Source organism: Lepisma saccharinum, chromosome 30 (assembly GCF_977018435.1).
Source record: "Lepisma saccharinum chromosome 30, izLepSacc3.1, whole genome shotgun sequence".
NCBI lineage: Eukaryota > Metazoa > Arthropoda > Insecta > Zygentoma > Lepismatidae > Lepisma > Lepisma saccharinum.
Window position 1 is genome coordinate 36,858,268 of NC_139258.1, and position 24,755 is coordinate 36,883,022.

The 24,755-nt window shown below is 37.4% G+C and overlaps 1 protein-coding gene across 1 annotated transcript in view; it reads right to left on the reverse strand.

Annotated features, from left to right (window-relative positions):
- Window positions 1–299: 299 nt before the first annotated feature.
- Window positions 300–24,755, reverse strand: part of LOC145981843 (uncharacterized) — a 50,016-nt gene continuing 25,560 nt past the window's right edge. Inside the window, exons 5-9 of the mRNA XM_083115284.1 lie at window positions 19,217–19,341; window positions 11,405–11,899; window positions 9,761–9,861; window positions 7,160–7,262; window positions 300–3,693 (exon numbers count right to left, since the gene is read on the reverse strand). Coding sequence (XP_082971410.1) covers window positions 7,197–7,262; window positions 9,761–9,861; window positions 11,405–11,899; window positions 19,217–19,341 — 787 coding nt within the window. The 3' untranslated portion in view covers window positions 300–3,693; window positions 7,160–7,196. The remainder of the gene's footprint in view (window positions 3,694–7,159; window positions 7,263–9,760; window positions 9,862–11,404; window positions 11,900–19,216; window positions 19,342–24,755) is intronic.

Here is a 24,755-nt window from a genome sequence, read left to right on the forward strand (position 1 = left end):
CAGCTAGTAAATGTTTTTCAATGCATCCCCCCAGCAGTCTCATTGCAACCATGTTAAAGCACAGGAGCAACCCCCCTCCTCCCAGCTAACTGCAAGACTCAACGAAACATCCCCCCAGCTAACAATTTTAGCTTGAAGCACTGCTTACATTGGTAAAAGATATGCTACATGCATTAATGAAAATAATTGCAAAAGATACTGTCAAGAGCCACTTTATTTTCTTAAATGAAATAAGTTGTGCCATAAAAAAATACGTACAAAAGGAAATATTACTCTCATATAAACTAATTTAGAATGTATTTTGTTTATTATTTATATATACGCACCAACAGCACTTTTACAAATCAGAAATGGCAGTGTTTCACAGGAGATACAATGGAGCTAACAGGAATGTAAACAGTTCTATAATAATTAACCAAATACTCACAATGATTATAGAAATCCAGTACATTCATTCAAATTAATACTGAATATGGTCTTAAAATGGAGGAACTAAACTACTTGTGTATATCCGAATAATGGACAACACTCGTACACATACATTGAGCCTATGAAATACAGTTAAGGCAGTTCAATCGCTGCTTGATTAGCACCAGATGATATACAGTATAAAAAAATGAGACTGTATAATTCATATGTAAAGTAAATGTCTAAATATGGTTTGCTTTTAAAGACAAAACTTATTATGGCCATTGACCAGGGTGACTGATACATTAAGGGAACATTTGAAATTTTATATTTGACTCATTGAATGCTTTTTTTTTTTTCTGTAAAAAAAAAAACATATCGGTCCAACCTTAGTACACAGAAATTGAATTTCAAGCACACTACATTTCTCACATTGGAGTATTTTTATAAGTACATGCTTGTAACAAAACAGTTCTCAATACAGTGCACCTTGAATTTTAAGATCATGGATTTTTACTTCCCTGGGTTGCACCACAGTAATGTAAAATGGATGGAACTCCATGAAACATGTATTTCATCGCAGAAAATTATGTGTATAAAGATAAGAGAAGACAATAATTACAGAACTAAAATTAACTTGAAACTTATGATAATGTTTCTTCAAGTGCAACAGTGAGGAAGAGGTATGGATAGAATCTGTGGTGGATGCTGCTAACACAATGTTCTGTCATCAATAGTTCTCTATAGTTTCACATCAATAATTTCAAGCAACCAGCTGCTTCAATGTATGCAAAGAATGTTAAAAGTAAATACAGATTGTTTTTGTGTTGTATATTTTAGTTTCTTCACAAATAAATCTTGAAGTTCTTAGACTAAACACGGAGATATTGATGCCAATGTATCGGTATCGGTAGGTATCGATCGGATTATATTTACCGGTATCAACCGAATACTGTTCCAGCATTTTAGTCTTTCGAGGGGTCTGCAAAAATGCAGCACAATATTATTGCGCAGTCAAATTATCCTAGAAATTATACAAAATTCGAAGGTTTCATTTATTTTTTACTAAATTGTATTGTGTGTAAAAGTGCTTTGTGATTACATAACACGTAGTTTAACATTCTGATGCAATTGTGAATATTTTAAAACAAAACTCTGGAAAATAGCTTATAACTGGAGGGAAATACTCACCCACTAATATTAATCATTATTTTTAACAACTTTTGTTACGATTTTCAAGTATCGGTATCAGTGGGAATCAGTATGAGTATCAGCTTCGGTATCGGTTCAAAGTGGTATTGGCTCAGCCCGAATTATTACAAACCACTACACTAGACTACTACCTTGAATAGTTTACACAGTGGAACCTCGACTTTATGTTTTTTCAGGGAACCAAGCTGAATAAACTTAAAATACAGGAAAATGTAAAATCGAGGAACATTTTGCTACACTGGGATCATCAAGATTGAACGTATAATGAGGGAAAATGTAAAATCAGGGTTCTACTATACGTATTAGGAATAGTAGTTGATTTGTTCATTACATTGCAGCATAGTGCAGGTTCAATTATTTAAAGACCGCAATTGAAAAATATTTTCCTACATCCTATCCTGAATTTAGATTAATTTAATTAATGTACTTAAAAAGGAAGCAACATACAATTACACAGTTGCATAGTAACGTAATTCAAGTAACATGTTACATTTTCGATACACGCATTAATATAATAAATTACACGAGTAATTGTAACACTACTATTACATTAGCTTTATAAATGCATAACTGGATACTTACTTGCCAAAAAGAACATACCTTGTGTTATTTTAAAACTTGTGCATGTCAAGTTACATGGGAAAACATACTCTACGGAGAACACAATTTTATAAACAGCTACATGTTCTCATTGTATGACAAAGTAATATTAACATCTGGAAGCAAGGTAATGATGACTGTAAAGCTTTTACTTTTTCTTTGGATAACTTACACAACTCTGAAAGACAATATTACTTTCAAAAATATTACACTGTGCGAAAACGATTGATGGGCATCGACTTGAAAACAGGTTTGAACCATGTAATTCTCGAGAAATATATTCTGGATCACGTTGGCCAGCTGTCCTAACTGACACTTTCCCATTGTTTTCCCAGACATTCCAAGCAAATGTCTTCATGGTACCTTTATGAAATGTCATGTCTTCCTTGCCTCTTTAACCTAATGGTGCAAGTTACAAACTTTAATTAAATTAACTATCATTAGTGTCTGAGAGGCAGCAAATTTGGAAGTATACTGAATATGATATGAAAGATGCATTCCATAATTGTATCCACACGTCTTCCTCACTTGCATAACCAACAATGATGTAAGCAAAACATTATTTTACATAAGAGTAAAGTCTTTATGCTTATTGAGGACAGAGATTCATATGTACTTACTTTCTAGCACATGCCTCATGTCTTCATTTGCTTTGTTATTACACAAATCAACTAATATTAGGTCACACTTTTCTCTCACAACAATAAAAACAAAGGGAGCATTTCAACCAGGATCTATCACTAATCTTTGAATATGAACAAATTCAAATACGAACTCTTACTGACACTTGCAAATAGATTCTTGGATATTTTTGGCATATTTTCAGTTTCCATGGATAACTATTAGGTGTTTGAACTTAAATAGTGCATTTCAACTTTTTACCATTCTACTGTATATGTGCACTAAAATAGCATTACATTCGTTTAGTCAATTATCACATTAGTAAAAGTGGTAAATTATACAAACGTTCGATACTTTGCATAACAAAGAATATGTAAACTTTTGGATCACGTCTTGATATTTTGTAAATCTCATCAAGACTGAAATTGTCAGTGAACAAATTTTAGAACCAATGACAGTATTACTGCAAATATTAGCTTAGTCTAAATTGTTACAAAAATTCATATATTTGAAAAAACAAATAAGAAATTAAAAGTTTGTGTATATTTTGAATGTCTTGGTATTTTATCCTGACAATTCAGCTACAGGAAGTTGCTATTATTATATAAAGCTATATCAATGTGTGTATAATTACCAGCAACAATTACATGGACAATTACAGATAATTGTACATTAAAATGTACACAATAAAATACAAAATACACTTTACAGAAAGCAAATGTTCTTATGGAAACCAACTTGCCAAAAAAAATTACACAATGTGCTCCAGATGTAAAAATAATGTTTGATAACAATAAAATGTTGCAATTGGAAGATATCAGGCAAACAATATTCACTTTATTGTACCATGACCTATGAAAGAAAGAAAATAAATAAATATTCCTGCCAATTATACATTTATGAAATTATGAAATGAAATATTTGCCAACAAGCAGGAAGAGGACAATTTTCATATTTGAACTATTTGGTCTAGGAATTAATTTGTGCGCCTGGACAAGAGATGGCGTAACGAGCGTATCGTCCCACAGTTCCGTGTAGCCACACATGGCGTTAAAAACTCCTGTCAGCGTGCATTGTTCGTAGTATAGGGCAGTTGATTGACGCGTCAACAACAGCATTTTGTAGTCAACTGAACATGGCGCAGTTCGTGCCAGATAAAGTGTTTTTGCGGGGTGTTCTGCTTCATTACTTTAACATGCAGGAAAGTGCTACCGAAAGTCATCGTATTTTGGTGGAAGTGTATGGTGAACATGCGCTAGCTGAGCGAACGTGTCAGAAGTGGTTTGCACGGTTTAGAAGTGGTGATTTCGGCCTGGAACACCAAGAGCGACCTGGACAGCCAAAAAAATTTGAAGACGAAGAATTGAGAGCATTGCTCGATCAGGATTCATGTCAAACGCAGGAAGAACTTGCAGAAGCATTAGGCGTTGATCAAACAACAGTTTCCAAACGCCTCAAAGCCATGGAAATGATTCAAAAGATGTCACATTGGGTTCCACATGAATTGAAAGACAGAGACGTTGAAAGACGAAAAACCATTTGCGAATTGCTGCTTCAAAGACAGAAAAGAAAGGGGTTTTTGCATCGCATTGTTACTGGCGATGAGAAGTGGATCCATTACGAGAACCTGAAACGAAAAAAGGCCTGGGTGAAGCCAGGTAAACCAGGTCCATCACAACCGAAACGAGATATTCACTGTGCAAAGGTTATGCTGTGCATATGGTGGGATATGAAAGGTGTGGTGTACTATGAGCTGCTGCAACCGGGTGAAACTATTAATGGAGAACGTTATCGACGACAATTAATGCGTTTGAAGCAAGCTCTGGCCAGGAAACGACCAGAATGGGAGAACAGACATGATAAACTTATTTTTCAACATGATAACGCTCGCCCACATGTCGCAAAACCGGTCAAAACCTATTTAGAAAATGTCGGATGGGAAGTTTTACCCCACCCTCCGTATTCACCAGACGTTGCTCCTTCGGACTACTACTTGTTCCATTGCATGAATAACGATTTGATTGGACAGCGGTTCACTTCTTCAGAAGATATCGAAAAATGGGTCTCTGACTGGATCACTTCAAAGGATGAGGACTTCTTTCGCCACGGAATCCGTAACTTGCCTGACAGATGTGCGAAAGTGGTGGCTCGCGACGGACAATATTTTTCTTAAGGTATTTATGTATTTTGTGTTCAATGTGTGCGTAACAACCACACAAATTAATTCCTAGATCAAATATCTTACTCTCCACTTGCACTTACAGGCTGATTAAACTGTTCACAGGTAATTAATGTTTCATACAGAGAATATAGTCTTGTATCATGTTTAAAAAATAGCTTTTAGTTATAATTAGTAGTGAAGAGCTGATTGGAAATGTAACTCTCTCGCTCCTGCAAGTGACTTAAATCAATATTTCTCAGTGTGGGTAACTTATGGAAAGTGACTCCAGTCACATATATTCCCAAACATGAAGAACATTTTTGTGATAGATATACAGGGTGGAGCATTTTCGACTAGGCAGTTTGAGGTTGGCAACACTGCAAAACAAATGCATTGGGAGGGCGGTTTCTTCCTGGCTCGTGTACACTGGGACATTGGATTTCAGTAGCAATGGAGCGTTGGCCTCTACAGCAACGTATGTTTTGTGTGGAGTAGTAAGTGTTGACAAAGTCAATTGTAGCGGTGCATCGTGCATTCCGCAGGGAGAATGGTGATCAACAATGCCGTGGACGAGTTCCTAACAGGAAAACAATCAATGAATGGTGGAAACAATGACGTGAAGTTGGAAGTGTTCAAAATAAATCGCATGGGAGAAAAAGATCAGTCAGAACACCAGAGAACACGGGTCATGCGTAGCTTTCAAGACCGTCTTGCACAATATGTTGCCTGCCAGGGATGTAATTTGAAATGTGTTATTTTCAAGAAATAATTGTGTGTACATTGTTCATGTATACATTCTCTGTAATTCAAAGGTGCATAGTTTGTTCTAGAAATGAAAAATAAAAGTAAATGTAATCAGCAAATCATCTGTCTTCATTATAAAATAGGTAGTCGAAAATGCTCCACCCTGTATTAGTACTCAGAAGAAATGGTAAAAGCTAATTATAGGTACGGTCAATGAAGTTAGTAATAAGGTGTGTTTTATACAGCATATATTGATACACTTGTAGGTTTAATTGTATCTTCTGCAAACATGCTGTATAAAGAAACAAGTACTAAGTGAGGTGAGTGTATTACAGTGGAATCTCGATCTTATGTTTTTCAGGGGAACAAACTTAAAATGCACGAAAAAATCCCAGCACGTGAAATCGGTGTTCCACTGTATTGCAAAAAGCCTACATTGCATATTTAAGAACCAAAAGAAAGCTTGGTCAAATAATATTTTGAGAAAGATCCTTGCAAATCCCATGACAACCATTAAAAATATGATCTTAAAAAAAAATAACTACTGATAAGTCCTTAAAATAAGTTTAATGGTCATAGTTGATTTAAGTAAAGGTAAAGTGTTCCCCGTGTACGTATATAACATTGTGCCATTAAGGCACATTTTGGGGATGTGGGGGTAGGGCTTGCCAGGTAACCATTGGTTTGAGGATGGGTGAGCCCCAGAGCTGCTTTATGTAGGAACAAGGCCAGAAAAATTCATGCCTTAGATCAGCCACCCCGGGAATCTAACCCAGGTCTCACACGTCAAAGTCAGACACTCTACCAACTGGACCACTGTGGCTCTGCAATAAATAGTGCTTTACACTGGATAATTTTTAAAATAAATATACGTGTATGTCATGTTAGCATATTGGTCATTAGTGCTAAGATGAAAAAACAGTGAGTAGTTATAGTTGACGGTTATTACAAGCATAAAAAACAGTTATTCGTTGTGTTTCTTATGCTATTTTTCTGAAATAAAAATAAAACAGACTGCTTCTTTTCACAGTTAAGTTGCTATATTACAACAATGTAACATTGACAACATCCATTATATAACGGATTCTTTTTGTTTAAAAAATTGCTAACCATTGTTATAACTGTATTTTTAGTCAAAATGAAAATAAATGTCTGATGAAGGAAGCGTATGTTTTCCTGAAACGTCACAACGAAAAACTGTTTTCTTATGCTTGTAATAACCGTAAACTACAGGAAAATAGTTATAGTTGAACCTCAATTTTGTGTGTTCAAAAGCATGGTGAAAGAACTTAAAATGCAGGAAAATGTTCAATCCAGGAATCCAAAATTAGGGTTCCACTGTAATTATTTCTGCATGAATATAAAAATATTGCAATATTTTCTACAGATACACATACACTTACATGTACTTACTTGCAAATGAGATTTGAAGTAAATGGATGACTATTCTTCACCTATCAGATGCATTTTTGTCAAAAGACGAAAGACTTCCTGGTCTATTCAAAAGGGCAGAAACCTACCAAGAGAAAATGAAAAAATGTAATGTATTATTATTAACAATAATAAAAATACATTATTAAGTATTTTTATCAGTATAGACAAATAAATTGGTACTTTGATTTACCAGTAAAATTACATATGATTTTATCAGTGTGACATAACTATAGGTATAAATGTTCAATGCAATGAAAAATTCAGACATACTGTTGTCATTTTTATGAATACAAAGGTTAAATTCATATACTACAGTTTTGTTACCTTGTAGCTTGACACACACTGGAGGTGTACTACATGGAAATTTGAGCAAAAATCAAGCCTTGACCAGGATATCAATCGGGGTGTCTAGCATACCATGCCATTGCTACACAAACTGAGTTATTGAGCTTAAATTTCTATTAAGGGGAGGAGGTACAGTTACGCACCAATTGTGCACTTATTTCAATATCACCCGAATGGGCATTGCTACTAAAAAAACTGGGTATATCAAAAGTATTACTTTCTATCCATGTTGCAAGTGGAAGTGTTTTTTTATGTTAATTGTTAAGCTGGACGTGATATTTGAAAAATATGATTAATAAGAATTTTCGGAATCCCATGTATTCCTTATGGGAAATCAACTTCAACATCAAGTTACGACTAATCAAGTGGAAGTTTTGACTTTTCCGCTTGGCTTCAAACTGCCCTCTTCCCGTTGATATATTTTTCTATTCCATCGGAAGTTTGATATTCCCAAGAGAACAAATCAAATGATACTCTCATAAGCCCAATGCATTTCTCTTTGCCTCCTACGGCCATCCTGGCAGTGTTGCCAAAAAGAGCTAAATTTGATCTTAAATGGAGTTAAAACTGACTTTCAAGGAGCTAAATTTATGAAGTGCTTGCTGGAGGAATGTTAGTTGTGAAAGGGGTGGGGTGCTGCTATTACCATTAACTCTAAATTGATGACAATTTATTCTTAGTTTTCACAGTCTACTGTAGATCCGGCTGCATCACCCATCTCATGGTCATATGAAATCGAAAATAAAGGATTCCCTGATAACAATGTTATGCCAATTTCATGTCAACACGGCACTATGAAAAAAAAATAGCTGGGGATATAAGAGGGGATTGGGTGACACAGCCAATATAATATCATCTCATCACGTGCAAAATGTATAATCATGGCAAAAGTTGGTAAATGTGAGCCAGAACCAGTGATGGCATCACAGTGGGGCATGGGGGCAGGCGCCCCAGTTGACAGCCAAAAGTGCATGAAAGAGCCACGTGGAGACTGTCCCACATGCCATTAAGTACACCTCCTGTGTGTGTCAACTTTAAGCTAGACAATAGGGGATAGTAGGCACTGTCAATTTTATCAGTATTTCGAAAGCTAGAGAGAGAGAGAGAGATCCTATTGCAGTATTGATAATAAGACAGAATTTCACACACGTTAATAAGGAGAAGAGGAAAATCAGGAATGATTCAGTAACCTAATTAGTTGAGCAGGGGTATGCCATTCCACAGACCTGGGTTCAAGTCCTCAACAAGCTGGCATTTTTCTCTTCGCAAAGATAAGGATGAGTGATGATATGATGAAATTGATGAAGGGACACTCACAAAGAACACCAATGTCCAGGCTGGGATTCTTGGCATCATGCCATGGAGGTTGGCTGCAACTTCATCAGATTACCTACTAAATGGATATGGAGAGATTTCCCATTTTTTTAAATATGTATATCCATTAAAGTTAACTTAAGATGGACATCAGATGGTTCTCTGCCATCTTGATGTATTTTGCCGCCATCAAAAATTTGACATCTATGTATAAGAAGGAGAGGGTTGTCAATTAGAAGAATATTTTGCCAGCTTCTTTTATAATGCACCAGATCAACAAAAATACGAAAAAAAGAACCGCCTCTTAAAAGACTACTCTCTCCCAAAAAAATAATTTAAATCTGCATCAAATTTCTGATATTGACAGTTTTTTTTATTTCCAAGGCAAAATCCATTGAAGTTAGTTAATTATAGACATTAATTAATTAAGGGCGAATCACCCACTTTCTATTGAATTCCTTCAACTTCTTTTTTTTACAGGTTTAATACAAATCAAAATTATTGTTTTCTTCACCACAAAATAATTTCAGAATTCACGATAATGTCATGGAATGCATGAGAACATAAACATTTCACCACAGTTTTTATCCTCTGAAAGTCTAAACTCAATACACATGTGCAAAGGTGCAATATTGCCACATCACCAAATTCTGGACTTCCAAACTTTTGGGAGGGATGGTCAATTAAGAAGTTTCAAATTGTATACATCTTAAATATGATTACAGTGAAACCCTGATCTTGCATTTTCCCATATAATGCATTCAATCTTGATGGTCCCAACATAGCAAAATATTATAAAATTTTCCTTGATTACGTTCTATCAAATTTTAAGTTTTTTGAGCTTGGTCTCCTGAAAAAAAAACAACATAAAATCAAGGTTTCACTGAATGTAAGTGTTACACTCCCATTCTTATCACTTACCAACTGCCCCCTGCCTCTTCCAGGAACAATGATTTTCTCTAGACTTGACAACAAATTTTTTGTACATAAGTTTTGGCATGTGTCATCCTGTTTTTTATGACCTGTAAGAGAATTGAAATGTTACTTAATTTTGAATAAATTGTAGTTGCATCCAAGGAATCACTTTAAATTTATTTTATGGCTTAAGGCTACGAGGGACAGTTTCGCACCACCGCATACCATTTAAATGCCAATTTTTTTGCCACGAAATACCATTTAAATTTGCTATCTCCCGTGATGGTTGCACAGCAAGACAAGATGTCAAATATTGTGAAAACTATCCAAGCAATTTATGTGAAAATTTTATATATTGAAGTGGAGTACAGTAATAAGTATGCACATATGCAGTTTCCATTTAACATAAATAGAAACTCACCTAATAATTTTGATCACACACATCTGTTCATTTCCATTCCTCAACCTTTTATATTTTTCCTGCCACAGCCACCTCTTCCTCACTTTCACTAGATTCTTCAACTTCACTAACACAAAATGAATCCCCGTATTCATCTCCACTTCCAAAATCCACATTTTCCTCTTCATCGCTATCGAAAAGCAACTTTTCAATCGCAGAATCTTCTACAACATTCTTACGCAACATGTTTGCAAGACGTAACAAATGAAGGTTTGTTTACATGAGAAATTACTGAACAAAACACGCTAGAAATGGTATGAAAAACTTAGCAGCACAAACATACACGTCATAGATTTGAAAGATCATACAACCTCTGCCATCTATTGACAGAAAGAGAAACTACATGATGAAAATCGGGAACCTGTCGATTCGACGACTAGGTACGGCAAGCGGACGTTAAGACAGGCTGTCGATTCGACAACTAGGTATGCAGATGGGTTAAGGCTACGAGGGACAGTTTTGCACCAGCAGGTGGGCATTTATTTCAATAACTTGTACCGCTATTTAAAATAATGACAGAGGCAAAAGAGAGCATGAATTCGTAACCATGTTGGAAGTGGAACCAGTTTGTTAAGTTGATTACTAACTGTGAAAAATATGACAAATAAATATTTACAGGATCCCATATATTTCTTATGGAGAGGCAACTTCAACTTTAAGTTACATCCAATCAAATTGATATTTTGACTTTTCCAACCGCAATGAAATACTCAGAATGTTTTTTTTTTTTCATTTGTATGTTTTCTACACCATCGGAAGTTTGATATTCCAAAGAGAACAAGTAAAATAATACTTCCATAAGTATAATGCTAAGTTTTCTTCCTCTTCAACAACCATCCGGTGGTCCACCCTCTCTTTCACTTACTTTATATATTCAATACAATCATCTTGACCTTGCCTTGCACATCTTGATTTCTTTTAACCACAGGGTGTCCCAAAGGATCGTCGCTTCAAAAGAGAAATATCACATAATGGCAGCTTTGGAGAACCAGAACCGTCAATGCATTTCCACCATTAAATTTTTAAAAGGTTGATGTATCTGTTATGAGTAAATAGCATTTTGGCATCTCACGTGCAAAGAATGCTAGTTCTTTGTACGGAGACTTTTGGAACACCCTGTATTTCATTTCAAAATGCCACTTTTGAAAACTTTTATATCAAATTAAAGTATAACCTACACTAAAACTTACTTTGCTTAGAATTTGTTACTTTTGCATTGTTGTTTGATTGTTTAGCATTATCCGATGAAGTAACATTTCGCACAAGTTTCTTTGATGGCTCTTCGTTACATTTTGTTTCACCTGTTTTTCTTTGACCATCTTGTAAAGTCTTTAACAAAGCTGGCTCTGCAGATTTGGAAGTAGAAACAGCGCTTTCCTTTTTATTACAGTCTTCTGAAGAATTATTTTGCATTATTTCTGCTAATTTTTCTGGCATGGAATGCAGTTTTAATCTCTCCAGGGGTCGGCCTCGGCCAATGGATACTAACTTTATTTTTTCTAATAAATTATTGTTCATTTCCGTGTTGTTTCTTTTATCACTACACCTATCCTCTGATAAACTAGTACTATCACTTTGGCTCTGCTGGCCAGCACTTCCATTGCAAATGGCTGCTTGATTCGACTTGTCTTTACAAACAGCAGAAGTAGTGCGCCTTACATTGGGTGAAGACATGACAGGTGAACCTAAAGAACAGAAAATATATTATTACAATATAATACAGTAAGATGAAATATCAGAATAAAGTATGAGTACATTTCATAGGGTGTGGGGGTAGTGAGTTGCAGGACTGAATAGATCAGGCATGGTAGGGTGTCTGATTGCCATGAGAGAGACCCGGGTTCGATCCCCGGCAGGAGAGAACCACAATTATTTTTCCACCTGTTCAAGAGGCTGTGACACCCATCCAGCATCGTATAAAGTGGGCACCTGGAGGAAGCTCTGGTAGGCAAAGTGGCCAGAGGAGTGGTGATCACATCACCCCCACCTTTGCCCCTGATCAAGAAAGTGTGGGGTCCTAACTCCACACCCCCTATATTCCTTCATGGCATGGTGTAAAAGCACAGGGAAGCACTTTACTTTTTTATGGTTGAGTTGGTTTGGACACACAAAGAGGATGTGGGCAGAAAAACTGCAGTTTAGGGCATACACTCAGGGTTGTGCAATTACATGTAAAAAAAAGACTTTCTACATGACATGTAAAAAATGCATAAAGTTCGTATGTAAAATGTAAAGTGTGTAAAAAAAACTAGAATCAAACAATTTTTTTTTCGATGGTTTTTCTTGTGTATGGCAGTTGGCAGTGGCACGAAAAAAGGCTTAAAAAACTGTCCTTCAAAATTTGTATGTGCTTTTATATTGGAATTCAACAAACGCAAAATAAGTAGTTAAATGTTCTGTTCATTAAATTATTATACTAGTAGACGTTCATTGCTAATTGTCACATGAACAACAAATTTTCGCACTTTTCCAGTTTCCAATCACTGTTTTTTTTACAGTTATATATACTATACATATGAAAAATGAATTTGAAACCGTTACTAAAATTTGAAATCCAATCCAAATAAATTGTTGTTAATAGTTATTTTATGTTATAAAAACAAGAACTAATGCAAGATGTATATGTCAACAGGTTCTCAATTTTTAAAAATATGTCAAAGAAGAGTAAAAAAGTAAAGTGCTCCCCTGTGCTTTGCACCACACCATGAAGGCGTATAGGGCCCCAGATTCTTGATAACAACCGAAGGTGGGCGTGATGTGATCAGCACCATGCTCCTGGCCACCTTTACCCCCCAGATTTTCCTCCAGGCAACCACTTTATATGATGCTGGGTGGGTGCCGGAGCCATTTGAACAGGCGGAAAAAAATCCCGGTTCTCCCCTGCTGGGGATCGAACCCAGGTCTCTTGCATGGTACACACAGTAGACAGACAAGTTTCTCAATTTTTCAAAATATGGCACAGAACAGTTCTACTTTTGAAAATCTGTTAGTGAGGAAGTGGGCGTGAGGTGGCTCTATAAACAATCTTCAGAAAAATAATGATTTTGGGCTGAAATATGTAAGAAAATTAAAGTTTAAAATGTAATATAATTAAAGTAGTTTTTATATTATTAATTAATGACAGAAAATTAGTTTTTTTTACATATAATAAAACAGGTTTTCTATGCAAAGTAAATTACTAGTACATTACGCATAACTTACATAAAAAACTTAATTAGTAAATTACCTTGCCAAACATGCAAACACTGCACAAGGAATGGAAAAGAGGCCAAAGGGAAGACCAAGATGAGAAAGAGAGGAGTGGTGAAAGAACCAAAGAAAGAAAGTCTTTGACTTCAACACCAACCCAACCTGAAAAACACTGAAGGAGGATTACGATCTTACTAAAGCCAATAAAGTAGAAAAAATAGCCCACATGGTTTAGGTTTCCAAAAATGAGAGGTCTCATGATAAAACTTGTTCCATGTGACTATTATTCTAGTAAATAATTTAAATATAGGGGTTTCCAATAGGAGCTACCATTTTTTTGGGGGGGGGGGGTAAAACACACAGTAAGAAAACTGTAAATGTCTATATTTTATTTCATGAATGTGGGTATTTCAGTGGCGTGGCGTGACTTTCAAATGTGCAAATGTGTTACCGGCTATCAGTACGACAATTATGCCTGCTAGATGTTATCATCCACCCCCCCCCCCCCCCCCCGTAAAGAAAACATGTCTTCGAGCTGGATATTTGTTCATTTCGTCCTTGTTTTGCAATCAGCACAGTGATTTAGCCACAAACACTCCTAGAAAGAACTACCACTCATGAGACAGTTACCATGAAAATCCAATGAATAGTGGTAGACCCTTGTCACTTCTTCAAATGTGTCTGTTTCTTTGCAATGAGGTGCGAAAGGGAAGAAAAAAAAACACACTTTTCTCGGGCAGGGACGGCGACAGGGGTGGGCACGGGTGGGCAAGCACCCACCCAAAAATTCCTGTGCCCACCCGATTGCCCACCCAAACAAATTCAATAAGTACATATACTTGGATATATATGAATGATTCAATAAATAAGTGTATTCTGGTGTTCATAACATGTGAATATTATCTATGCTAGAAATGTTCACATATCATCTTATATAAAATCAATTTTCTCATTAGAAAGTGAAAGTAATTACTAGAGCTATTGAAACAAAAACTGTGATCAAATGAATACTTCCATGATTAAAAAAGTACCACATAATGAAAAAAATTAGGTACTTCGGATGTGGTAAAAAATATAATAATAAACCACAAAATGTAACTTGGCAAGAAGTTATAACTGAAACTGTGTAGAGGGAATTGGAGTGAGGGCTTGGTGCTGTAAGCTCCGGGCCTCCACATACGAGGGTGGTTCAGCATGCTCCGCCCCTGACATAGAAGGAACCCTCGTAGGAAAACCGAATCACTGTCACTTTTCAACATAGTCCCCTGCAACATAACACACTTTTCCAATCAGCCTTCCAGTGCTTCAATCCCAGCAGAAAAAAATTCTTGTGGTTGGTACTGTAAAGCATTCACAACATCCATAACCTCGGAATCACTGGCAAAATGTTTTCCACGAAGGTGTTTCTTCATGTTCGGGAACAGGTGGAAGTCACTGGGGGCCAGATCTGAAGAATAAGGGGCATGAGGGACAATTTCGAACCCTGCTGCATGAAATGTAGCCACTGCAACTTGGAAGGTGTGGGCGGGAGCATTGTCACAATGGAACAACACACCACGGGCCAAAATTCCGCTGCGTTTCTCCTTGATGGCAGTACGTAATTCTTCAATTAGGGTTGCAAAATAAACACCTGTGATTGTCTTTCCCTGTTGGAGATAATCTATCAAAAGGATTCCTTCTGCATCCCAGAACACAGATGCCATCACTCTGCCCTTTGATGGTTGAACCTTGAATTTCTTTGGGGGTGTTTCCATTGCATGCTTTGGCGTTTACTTTCGGGATCGAAGTGGTGAACCCACGTTTCATCCATTGTAACAAATCTCTTCAGAAACTTTGGTTTGTCAGCCTTTATTGTCCGCAACAGGTTCTGACTTGTCGCACGACGTGTCCTCTTTTGGTTGACCGTCAGCATTCTCGGGACCCAATGTGCAGAGATTTTTTTCATTAACAAATGATGATGAATAATTGAATGCACACTGCCAGTTGAGATGCCACATGTGTCTGCTATATGGCGGACAGTCACTCGCCGGTCTTGCCAAAATCATGTCATGCACTTTTGTAATCATTTCTGGCGTGGTCACCGTTGCAGATGAGCCACCACCATGCTCATCTTCACAGGTCTGCCGACCACATTTAAATTCACGGCACCATCTCTTCACTGGATCATATGAAAGGCTAGAGTCTCCAAGAGTTCCCACCATATCTGCATGGATGTCTTTCCGTGTTAGATTTTTCTTGAGTAAATATTTTATCACTGCTCGGACCTCAGATTTTTCCATTGTTTTACATGTGGCTACACTTCTTACTGATCATCAACGTGTAATAAAAAGAGAAATTGTTGTAAATTCTTGAAACTTTGTGGATATTAGTCTAAAGAATGAACAATGTTACATATAAAATTACAGGTCTCTACTATGGGCTAATCAGGACTAAACCTACAGTTTAACGTGTAGTCCGAACCAGTGTGCATTGTGCTTCCCCCAGAAGAGGGGGAGTTCAACACATGACGTCTTCATTATAATGCGACAGCGTTATGCCATTGGAAAAAAAATATGCAGAAAGAACTCTCACCAAACGTGTCATTTTATCACCACAGAAGATGCGTCCATTTTAAGAGGGTGATTGCCTGAGACAAATTGAGACTTTCGGAAATTGACGTCATTGTTCACGGAATTAGCTGCCTTGATCCACTAATGAAACGCTGTGCAATTGAAACTACCAACTCAACTTTCTAAGAGGTACAAGCTAATGAAACTCCCATTTTTGGAAGAGTAAGTCGTGGTTGATTTGTTTTATTTTAAGTCATTTCAATTGTGATTAGATGAAAGTAAAGAAGGGGCGAAAACAAATACATTCTGACACTCAAAATACAAACCCTCATAAATTATTACTTTGACAGTGGTTCCAGGCTCCAGGGACTCGTTGTCCTGAAAGAATTAAGTTTCCAGGGTATGATGCACAGGTTGACATTCTAGTGTATTCGAAATGGTCACGCCATACAACCCAAGTCATCTAAAAAAATAGATGAATTATTGCTGTTACGGTGATCAACTTCGATGAATTCCTTGTGTCCTAAATCATTTTGTTACCTCAAAAAAGTTCATGTAACCATATGTGTGTTGTGTTGCTTCTCCCGCATTAGATACATGAGAGTTCAGAAAACGAATAGCAACTTAGCTAATAATCTCTTCAATTCTGAACAGATTTTTCAATCTCACTTGTTTATTACATATGAGTGATATTTTGTCAAAATAGCCTTTCATTAGCCTAGGAATACTTCATGGACGATAAACAAAGAATTGGATTTCCATGTGTGTTTTAAATCACTCCTAATAAGACGTTCATTTTAATCCAAACATGCAGTGGCGGCAATTAGGAGGAGCGGGAAGTGGGGAATGCAGTACCCCCGCCACATTTTGCCACTTTTTGCCCCCGCACTATGGCCTCTTTATGCTAAGCCTTTTCTATCAATAAAAAGTATATTGTCCTTGCCCCTCAAATGTTGGCACCCGATCGCCGCTACTACAAACATTCAGATACATTTGTCAGTTGTGCAAACCTTGTAAGCTAAGAAAAGTGATCCCCAAAGGAGTAAGAAAACTCATTTAGTCAAAAACTCATACAATGAAAATACTATGCTCAGGAACATGTCTGCAATTACGAGAAACTTCACGATTGTCTACCATCGCACTTTCTATCACTGTCGCTCCGGCTCCCGTGGCGGAGTGGTTAGCACATCGCGCTACGATGCCAGGGGTCCTGGGTTCGAATCCCGGCCTGAGTATGGATGTTTGTGAGTGAGCGTTCATTCATCAATTTCTTCATTTCATCACTCATCCCCATCTTCGCAAATTAGCCAAAAGTGCCACAAAAAGCGAAGTAAAATAAAGCAAATAAATCAACCAATCAAATCAATCTATCACTGTCGCCGAATACATAAAATCAAGTATGTGCCTTGTATTTGCAACACAAGCTTAAACCTAATTCACATTTATTTCACTGTATTAACATGCTTGAAATAATGTGGTTAGAATGTATGGCTGCACATGCTAAACACTTCCTTGAAATAATTGTGTACATCAGAGACAAAGCGAAAGGAAATGGAACAAGATGGGATGGTAGATTAGAAAAGAATAAAGAGGAAAACAGGATAAGAAAAAGGAAAAGATGTAAGAGAGAGGGTGATACATACGACTTACATACACACATATACTACTATATATGGTCTTACATTTATACTGCCCACCCTAATCTATCAATATGGCGCTTCTGCCCACCCAGTCGAAAATTTCTGGCCCCGTCCCTGTTTTCGGGTCAGTTTGACATTTATGTGGTGAGCGCTGAGCAGATAACAGAACTCTGCTCCTTTGTGGAAGGAAAGCCAGCTGTTCGTACTACTGTTGCCAACTTAGTATGTTGTACCAAGGTTTGTCCAAATCATGAATCACACCAAGGAACTATATTTTCGTCTATTACCTAACTGGTCTCAGTTGTAGTTGAATCCAGCCTTGGCTCTGCAGTCTACCTATAGTTGCTTCACAGAAATGGTATTCCTAGGTGGGGTTTAGCTCTTTTCTGCCAATCTGATGTGACAACACTTGCTGATCCATTAGGTCTGAACGGCAACAGGGTCCCTTAACAGGCATATGAATAACCCCATTGAACACTATGCACCAAAATCCTTCCCCGCTTTTTCCTTGCATTGACACCCTCTTCTCCCTTGTTGCCTCTTTAGGGTAGCGTAACGGCCTCCCTCTTCGCTGCAGCTGCAGAAAAAATGTCCTAGGCAATATCTAGTCGACGGCAACAGTGTTCATTAACGTATTTAACAATGTTGTCATTTTATTGAAACAACTTTTTAATTCTTTACAAACATGCATGCCTCCGAGGTATTTATTGAATTGCAGGTCTTCTTGTAGTTCACAATTATTACAGGCATTTAAACACACTGTTTGTTTGATGTAATATTTCTTGAGAGCACATTTATTTGTAATTTGATTAATGTTACAGCTATAGGATAGGATAAATTTAACAAAAACAAAAAAGAGTCAGTTATATTGGAGCTGAACAACTCAACTGTGATAGAAGCAACCATTTTCCGACTGAGGATCTTACCTTATCCAATGTTATTTTGCAATGAACATAATTTAGCAGACCACCATTGGGACTTTGGGGGTGAAGTTTTGTTTATGAATTAAAGGTGCCTGTTTTCAGCTCAAATTTGTTTTAAAGTAGTTAAGAAATAAAGAGGTATTTTTAAAAAATATAGGTCTCTATCTCTTACAACCATTCCATTCCTCTCAACAGTTTCAATTCTAGTTACATAAAAAAAAAACTAATTTTCAAAGCTTATAATTGATTGTACATGAAATAATATACGTTGACATAGGTATACAGAATTCTTTTACAAGTGAAAATGCCATGGCCAAGCCTATGAAGGTTCTTTCTGTAGGGGTTACATCACTCTCGCATTTTAACATTGCCAATCACATGTCTGTTTTTGTCAGTTGTTCTTATTGGGTCGTTTGTACAGTGTTTTGATGTTTTGTTTACTATTGTACAACTTTTATCCAGAAAAGGCACCGATTAACTCTCTCTCTCTGTTTTACAGTACATTTGGCAACATCCGTTGTATGCGATGCTCATTTGTTTCGTCCCACCAGGAACTTTTGGTCAGTCGAAGAGAATTTAACTGATCACCGAATCATTGTTTCAAAGCTGCCAGTTGGAGCTGAGAGGAGTATAATATGTGACAAAATTGGTTTGAAAAAAAAATATCAATAAAAGAAGCACATTTCATTTATGGCACTTACCTCTCCCCATGCCAGGATTCCACATTTTAAGAGCTTTAGACATTTCTTTAGGTGCTCTTAGGGGTGTATAGTCATCATCATCATCTGATAAAAGTAACTCTCTGGTCTTAGGGCTGGGATCTGGTCTAAAAAGAAATTGTTTCTGTATTATTACTGCACTGAATGAATTACAGGCTACTTGTATGCTTTTACCAACACCCCCCCCCCCCCGTTCCCTTTGCATCAGAAATTATGAAAGTTACCATCAACATAGGATTAACATAATGTTGAAAGTTTCCATTGCAAGTAGTAAGGTGTGAATTTTACTAGTGCAACTGTCAAGCACGATATAAATTCGATATGTTGTTTTAAGTCCAGTTTATGGACAGATAGGCTAATTGGGACTGAACCTACAGTTTAAAGTGGGATCCGAACCACTATGTGCCTCCACTGGGTATTGAACCTGGCACCCCTTGATTACAAGGCAACGACGTTACCACTACTCCATCAGGGAGGCCTACAATATAAACTACAAGTATGTCTGTTCAAATTAAAATTCATACAAGGGGAAAACCTTTGATCATTGTACTCCCATATTATCATTTACCTAACGAAGTGTAAGCACATAAAAATTATGTGGGGCAACACATACTTAAGTTCACATAAAAGAGAGCCCTTATACAAGGGTGTCCAAAAATTATCGATACAACTTTGTACATTAATTACAAACACCCTATATCATGTACATCCATCGTATTTGCTGAATAATATACTGCAAATATCAAAGTTTTAATTGACTGTTGTTTGCTTCTGGTGCCCACTGACATGAGAGACTTATATTATGAAGAAATGGTCCAATCATTTTATTCATTGAAACAACATCAGATACACAAACAGAGCTACATTTCTTGAGGTTGGAGAGGATATTTCTGGTACCAAGAGCAGGGTTTTCAAATACAAAGTCAGGAAATGTTGCTGCATTTCATGTTTCCAAGTTGCTCAATTGGGTAGTTTATTTCTCGATTAATTTCTTTAATTTAATTTTAAATAGTTATCTTGATTTTTAGAGCCAAAATGTTTTTTTTCGTGAAAAAATTTAGGAGGGGTGTGGAGAAAATTTTGGGGTGTGAATAAATTACTGTGATAATACAAACTAACTAACTAACTAACTCCCTAGCCTTCTTAAACCCGAAGGTTCATGGCTGCAGCAACACAGGCCTTCCATCTGTCCCTATCTTGATCAAGATCTATATACTCTTTTCCATCCCTACCGATTTCCTTTAGGTCCATCTCAACGTTGTCCCTCCATCTTCATCTTGGTCTTCCTACAGGTCTCTTACCATCAGGTTTCCCAACAAGAATCCTGTAAACTCGTCTTTCCTCTCCCATTCGTGCCACATGGCCTGCCCACCTAAATCTTCTTGATTTAATCATTCTAATAATATCTGGACATGAATACAAATTATGTAGTTCTAAATTATGTAACCTTCTCCACTCACCTGTCTCCTCATCCCTTTTGGGTCCAAATATTTTCCTAAGGATCTTATTTTCAAATACTCTCAATTTATGTTCCTCTTTCAATGTAAGGGACCAAGTTTCGCATCCATATAATACTACAGGCAAAATTACTGTTTTGTATATTTTAACTTTTAGTTTCTTAGATATTAAACGAGAAGACAAAAGTTTATGAAGAGAGAAGTAACATGCATTTCCTGAATTAAGCCTACTTTTTATTTCCTCTTTAATATAATTTTCATTTGTTAATATTACTCCTAAGTATTTGAATTTGGAAACTGGTTCAAACAAGTTGTTATCAATAATTAGATTTTGATTATTACCTAACACTTGGTTTCGGCCTGTAAGCATATATTTAGTTTCCTCTTTGTTAACTTCCAAACCTATCTCTTTAGAAGTTTTGAAAAATATTTTAGCATTATTCTTAATTGTATTCACATCATCCCCCAGTAAGTCTACATCATCTGCATATGCTAACTAACTAACTGTGATAATACATTTTTTTTAAAAAAAAGATATAAATTCATATGTACATAAAAACTGCTGAGGACAAAGAGTAGGGCTGAGCCGATACCAGTGGTATGAGTATCAGTTGAATATTCTTTGCCAATACCAGCTGGTACAAATGATCTCGAGTGGTTAGAAGAGCAGCCAAGAGAAACAACTCATTTGTCAGGATTTGTCCTTTTCCAAGGTTATTTCACCCTTCCTTGTGACTTAGGGGCCCACCACAGGAAGTTCCATGTACATTTCCGAGAAATGCTGTACCCTCATGGAAAGCATATGACAAGACCAATGGAAGGACTAAAGTGCTGTGCCCAAATGTGACATTGAAGGCATATAACTACCTGGTGGTCCATACCATGTGGAAATAAAATAAACCATATATTGTCAATTCTTGCTTGCAAACTCGTGGATGTTTTCAAAGCCAGCATTATTATCATGCTGGGCTGATTCCGGAGTTTTTTCGAAAGGGATAAATGTCACCGTGGGGAGGGAAGGTTGTGCATTTCTACCCTTCTGTGTGACTGCTGGCCGATACTGTAGTGCCACTCTAAATTTATTATTTTTTTATTATTATATATTTTGCCTATTTGTTTTATTTTATCAGTTTAGAAGTTTGTAGGATTTCCTTTTTCTCTCGGTTGCACTCAGTCCCTTGCTTGGCATGGCGAGAGGAAGCACCGTGCCTCGGGGCAAGTGTCACTGGCTATGGTATTATTTTTGTTGTTTCTTCTTCTTTTTTGTAGGTATTAGTGTATGTGTGTGTGTGTTAGAGCCACTGGACAAGTCACAACAAATCACACAATGAAGCCGGAACATCAGCCACCAAAGTAGGTGAAGTGCAATTTTGTTGACAACCTACAAAAAACCGGCAACATTGCAAGGACATGGGGGAAGTTTTGGCATCTTTGGGGAAGGACAGGACACAACAAGATAGAGGTGACAGGAGTGAGGGTGTATGTGACAAGCTGTGAAAAAACTCTGTGTATGTGTGTACAGGTATGCAGGGCGGGAACATCAGCCACCAAAGTAGGTGAAGTGCGATTGGTGAACAGATGACAGTACAGTGCGGAGAGAGAGAAACCATGTTTTGATCTTGTGTAAATTGAACTACGTACTTCTGTGTGTTTACTGAACAATACCTAAGACAAATCACACCATGTCACCGGACCATCAGCCACCAAAGTAGGCGAAGTGTGATTGGTGAACAGATGACAGCACCATGCAGCGATCAAAACTGTGTTTTGATCTTGTTTAAATTGAACTACTTCCGTGTGTTTACTGAACAATAATTAAAACAAATCACACCATGTCGCCGGAACATCAGCCAGCCTAGGGGAAGTAAAAGAAATCCGGGACCAGTGGCCCCTTTATCCCCTCCAACAACAGACCACAACCACCTCCTCAATCTAAAGTAGGAACAGTGTGTGTGAGGAAGTGCACCGCATAAGTGACGACAAAAGGTAAGGGATCCCGACAAACATTTACTTATGGCCATAAGTTACATAAGGGTTACTCATTACTTATGTTTATGTTGTATGCGCTATGCCGGATTATTATATATATTTTCTTATAATCATAATAAGCTTCACATGTTCAGAGCAAAATTCATGTTATTTACATATTACCCCCCACTATAATGACACAGCACTAACTTACTTTACATATTACCCCCCACTATAATGACACAGCACTAACTTACTTTCATTGCAAATGACAGAGAATAATGGACAGCTGGGCATAAAAAGAGCCGGTCAAAATGAGCATTATTATACAGGGTGTTTCTGTGACTGTGTTACAGACTTGCAGGAATGATGGAAGAGAACAAACGCAACAAAATGAGATAGGGAACCCTGGTTCGGAAATGTCCCAGTCAAAAGTTACAAGCCAAAACCTTCAAAGGGCAGGCAACCACGCTCCACGAGGAAGGGAACCATAAAAGAAAGGGCAAAGAATCCATCACCTGGAGAAAACATAACATCAAACTCGATGTGTGTAGTCTAGAAGCACGAGTGTTGCGGCTGCAATCAATGCAATGGAGTATACGCTAGAGGAACTGGCTGGTATGGTGTTTGTGTATGGACGAGTAAATGGGAACTTTAGGGAAGCATAAAGCTTGTATCGAACCACGTATCCACAGCACAGACATCCAGCGCACACCATGTTTCCCAGACTTTTCCAACGATTATGGGAAACAGGGCAAGTGTGACCTCAATTCCACAAGCAAGAACACCTGACCTTGAAGAAGCAGTGCTGGATCGGGTGGTATGAAAACCATCCATTAGTACACGGGCTGTGGCATGTGAAATTGGTGTGGCCCATAGTACCGTTTGGACAGTTCCGAGGGAGCAGCAGCTGCACCCATACCATCCACAGTGTGTCCATGCCTTGAGTCCAGCTGATTTCGCACTCCGCGTCGTGTTTAGTGAATGGTTACTGCAGCGCTGTGTGGTCGACCACATGTCCCACATCTCGTTCATCAACACATGTGGTTTCAGCATGATGGGGGGCCCAACCCACTTCATAGCTGGTGCTTGTGATATTCTGACGCAGACCTTTACTCAGCAGTGGATAGGGAGAGGCGGACCTGTTGCTTGGCCTGCCCGTTTACTTGATCTGACCCCACTTGATATTTTTTTGTGGGGTCGTGTCAATAGTGTTGTCTACGAGACACCTGTGAGTAATGTAGCCTGTGATCTGGTCTGAATGACTAGGATATTAGAGCGGATGAGACAGAGCTTATTGCGATACTGTCGTGCCTGTATCGAGGCAGGGTTGCATCACTTTGAACAACTACTGTAATGACGGCTGCAGTTACCACTCCTTAAAGCCAGTACAGTGATTCTTCTGTGTTTGTTTTCCACTTCCCCAGACATCTCTTATGGTTGCCTGCCCTTCAAAGGTTTGGGCTTGTAACTTTTGACTGGGGCATTTCCGGACCAGGGTTCCCTATCTCATTTTGTTGCGTTTGTTCCCTTCCATCATTCCTGCAAGTCTGTAACATGATCACAGAAACACCCTGTATATCTGAAGTGAATTTGTATATATTTTTATATCATTTTCGTTGTTGTTTACATGAAATTGAAGCAGGGACACTTGTAATAATCCACAGATTATTTTTGGGGTAACTGCAACACTTTAAAAAGGCTTCCAACATTTCAAACAAATTCTGCTTCTTCTTCTTTTTTTGCATCCTCTGGGTCTAGAAAAAGGTCACAAGACATTTTAAAGTGCTTTAATGCTACACAAGAATAATTTGGGAGTTATTTAATGTTATTAATCGAATGTGACGTGATGAGTTTTTATTACTCAGAAATTAGCCTTTTTGTTAAACTGGAATTATACAAGTACCGGCATTCTATTACTGCATCAGCAATGCTACGGGTGTCTTGATGAGGTTCTGCTTGAACATTTATATTGAACGTTTGATGAAAGTGTACCTGTTGGAATCGCTCAGGGTATTGGTATCGGCTCAAAAAAAAAAAATTAAAACAATATAACCTTTTACTCTATTGTACTGTATTTCTTCTCTATTTTAAAT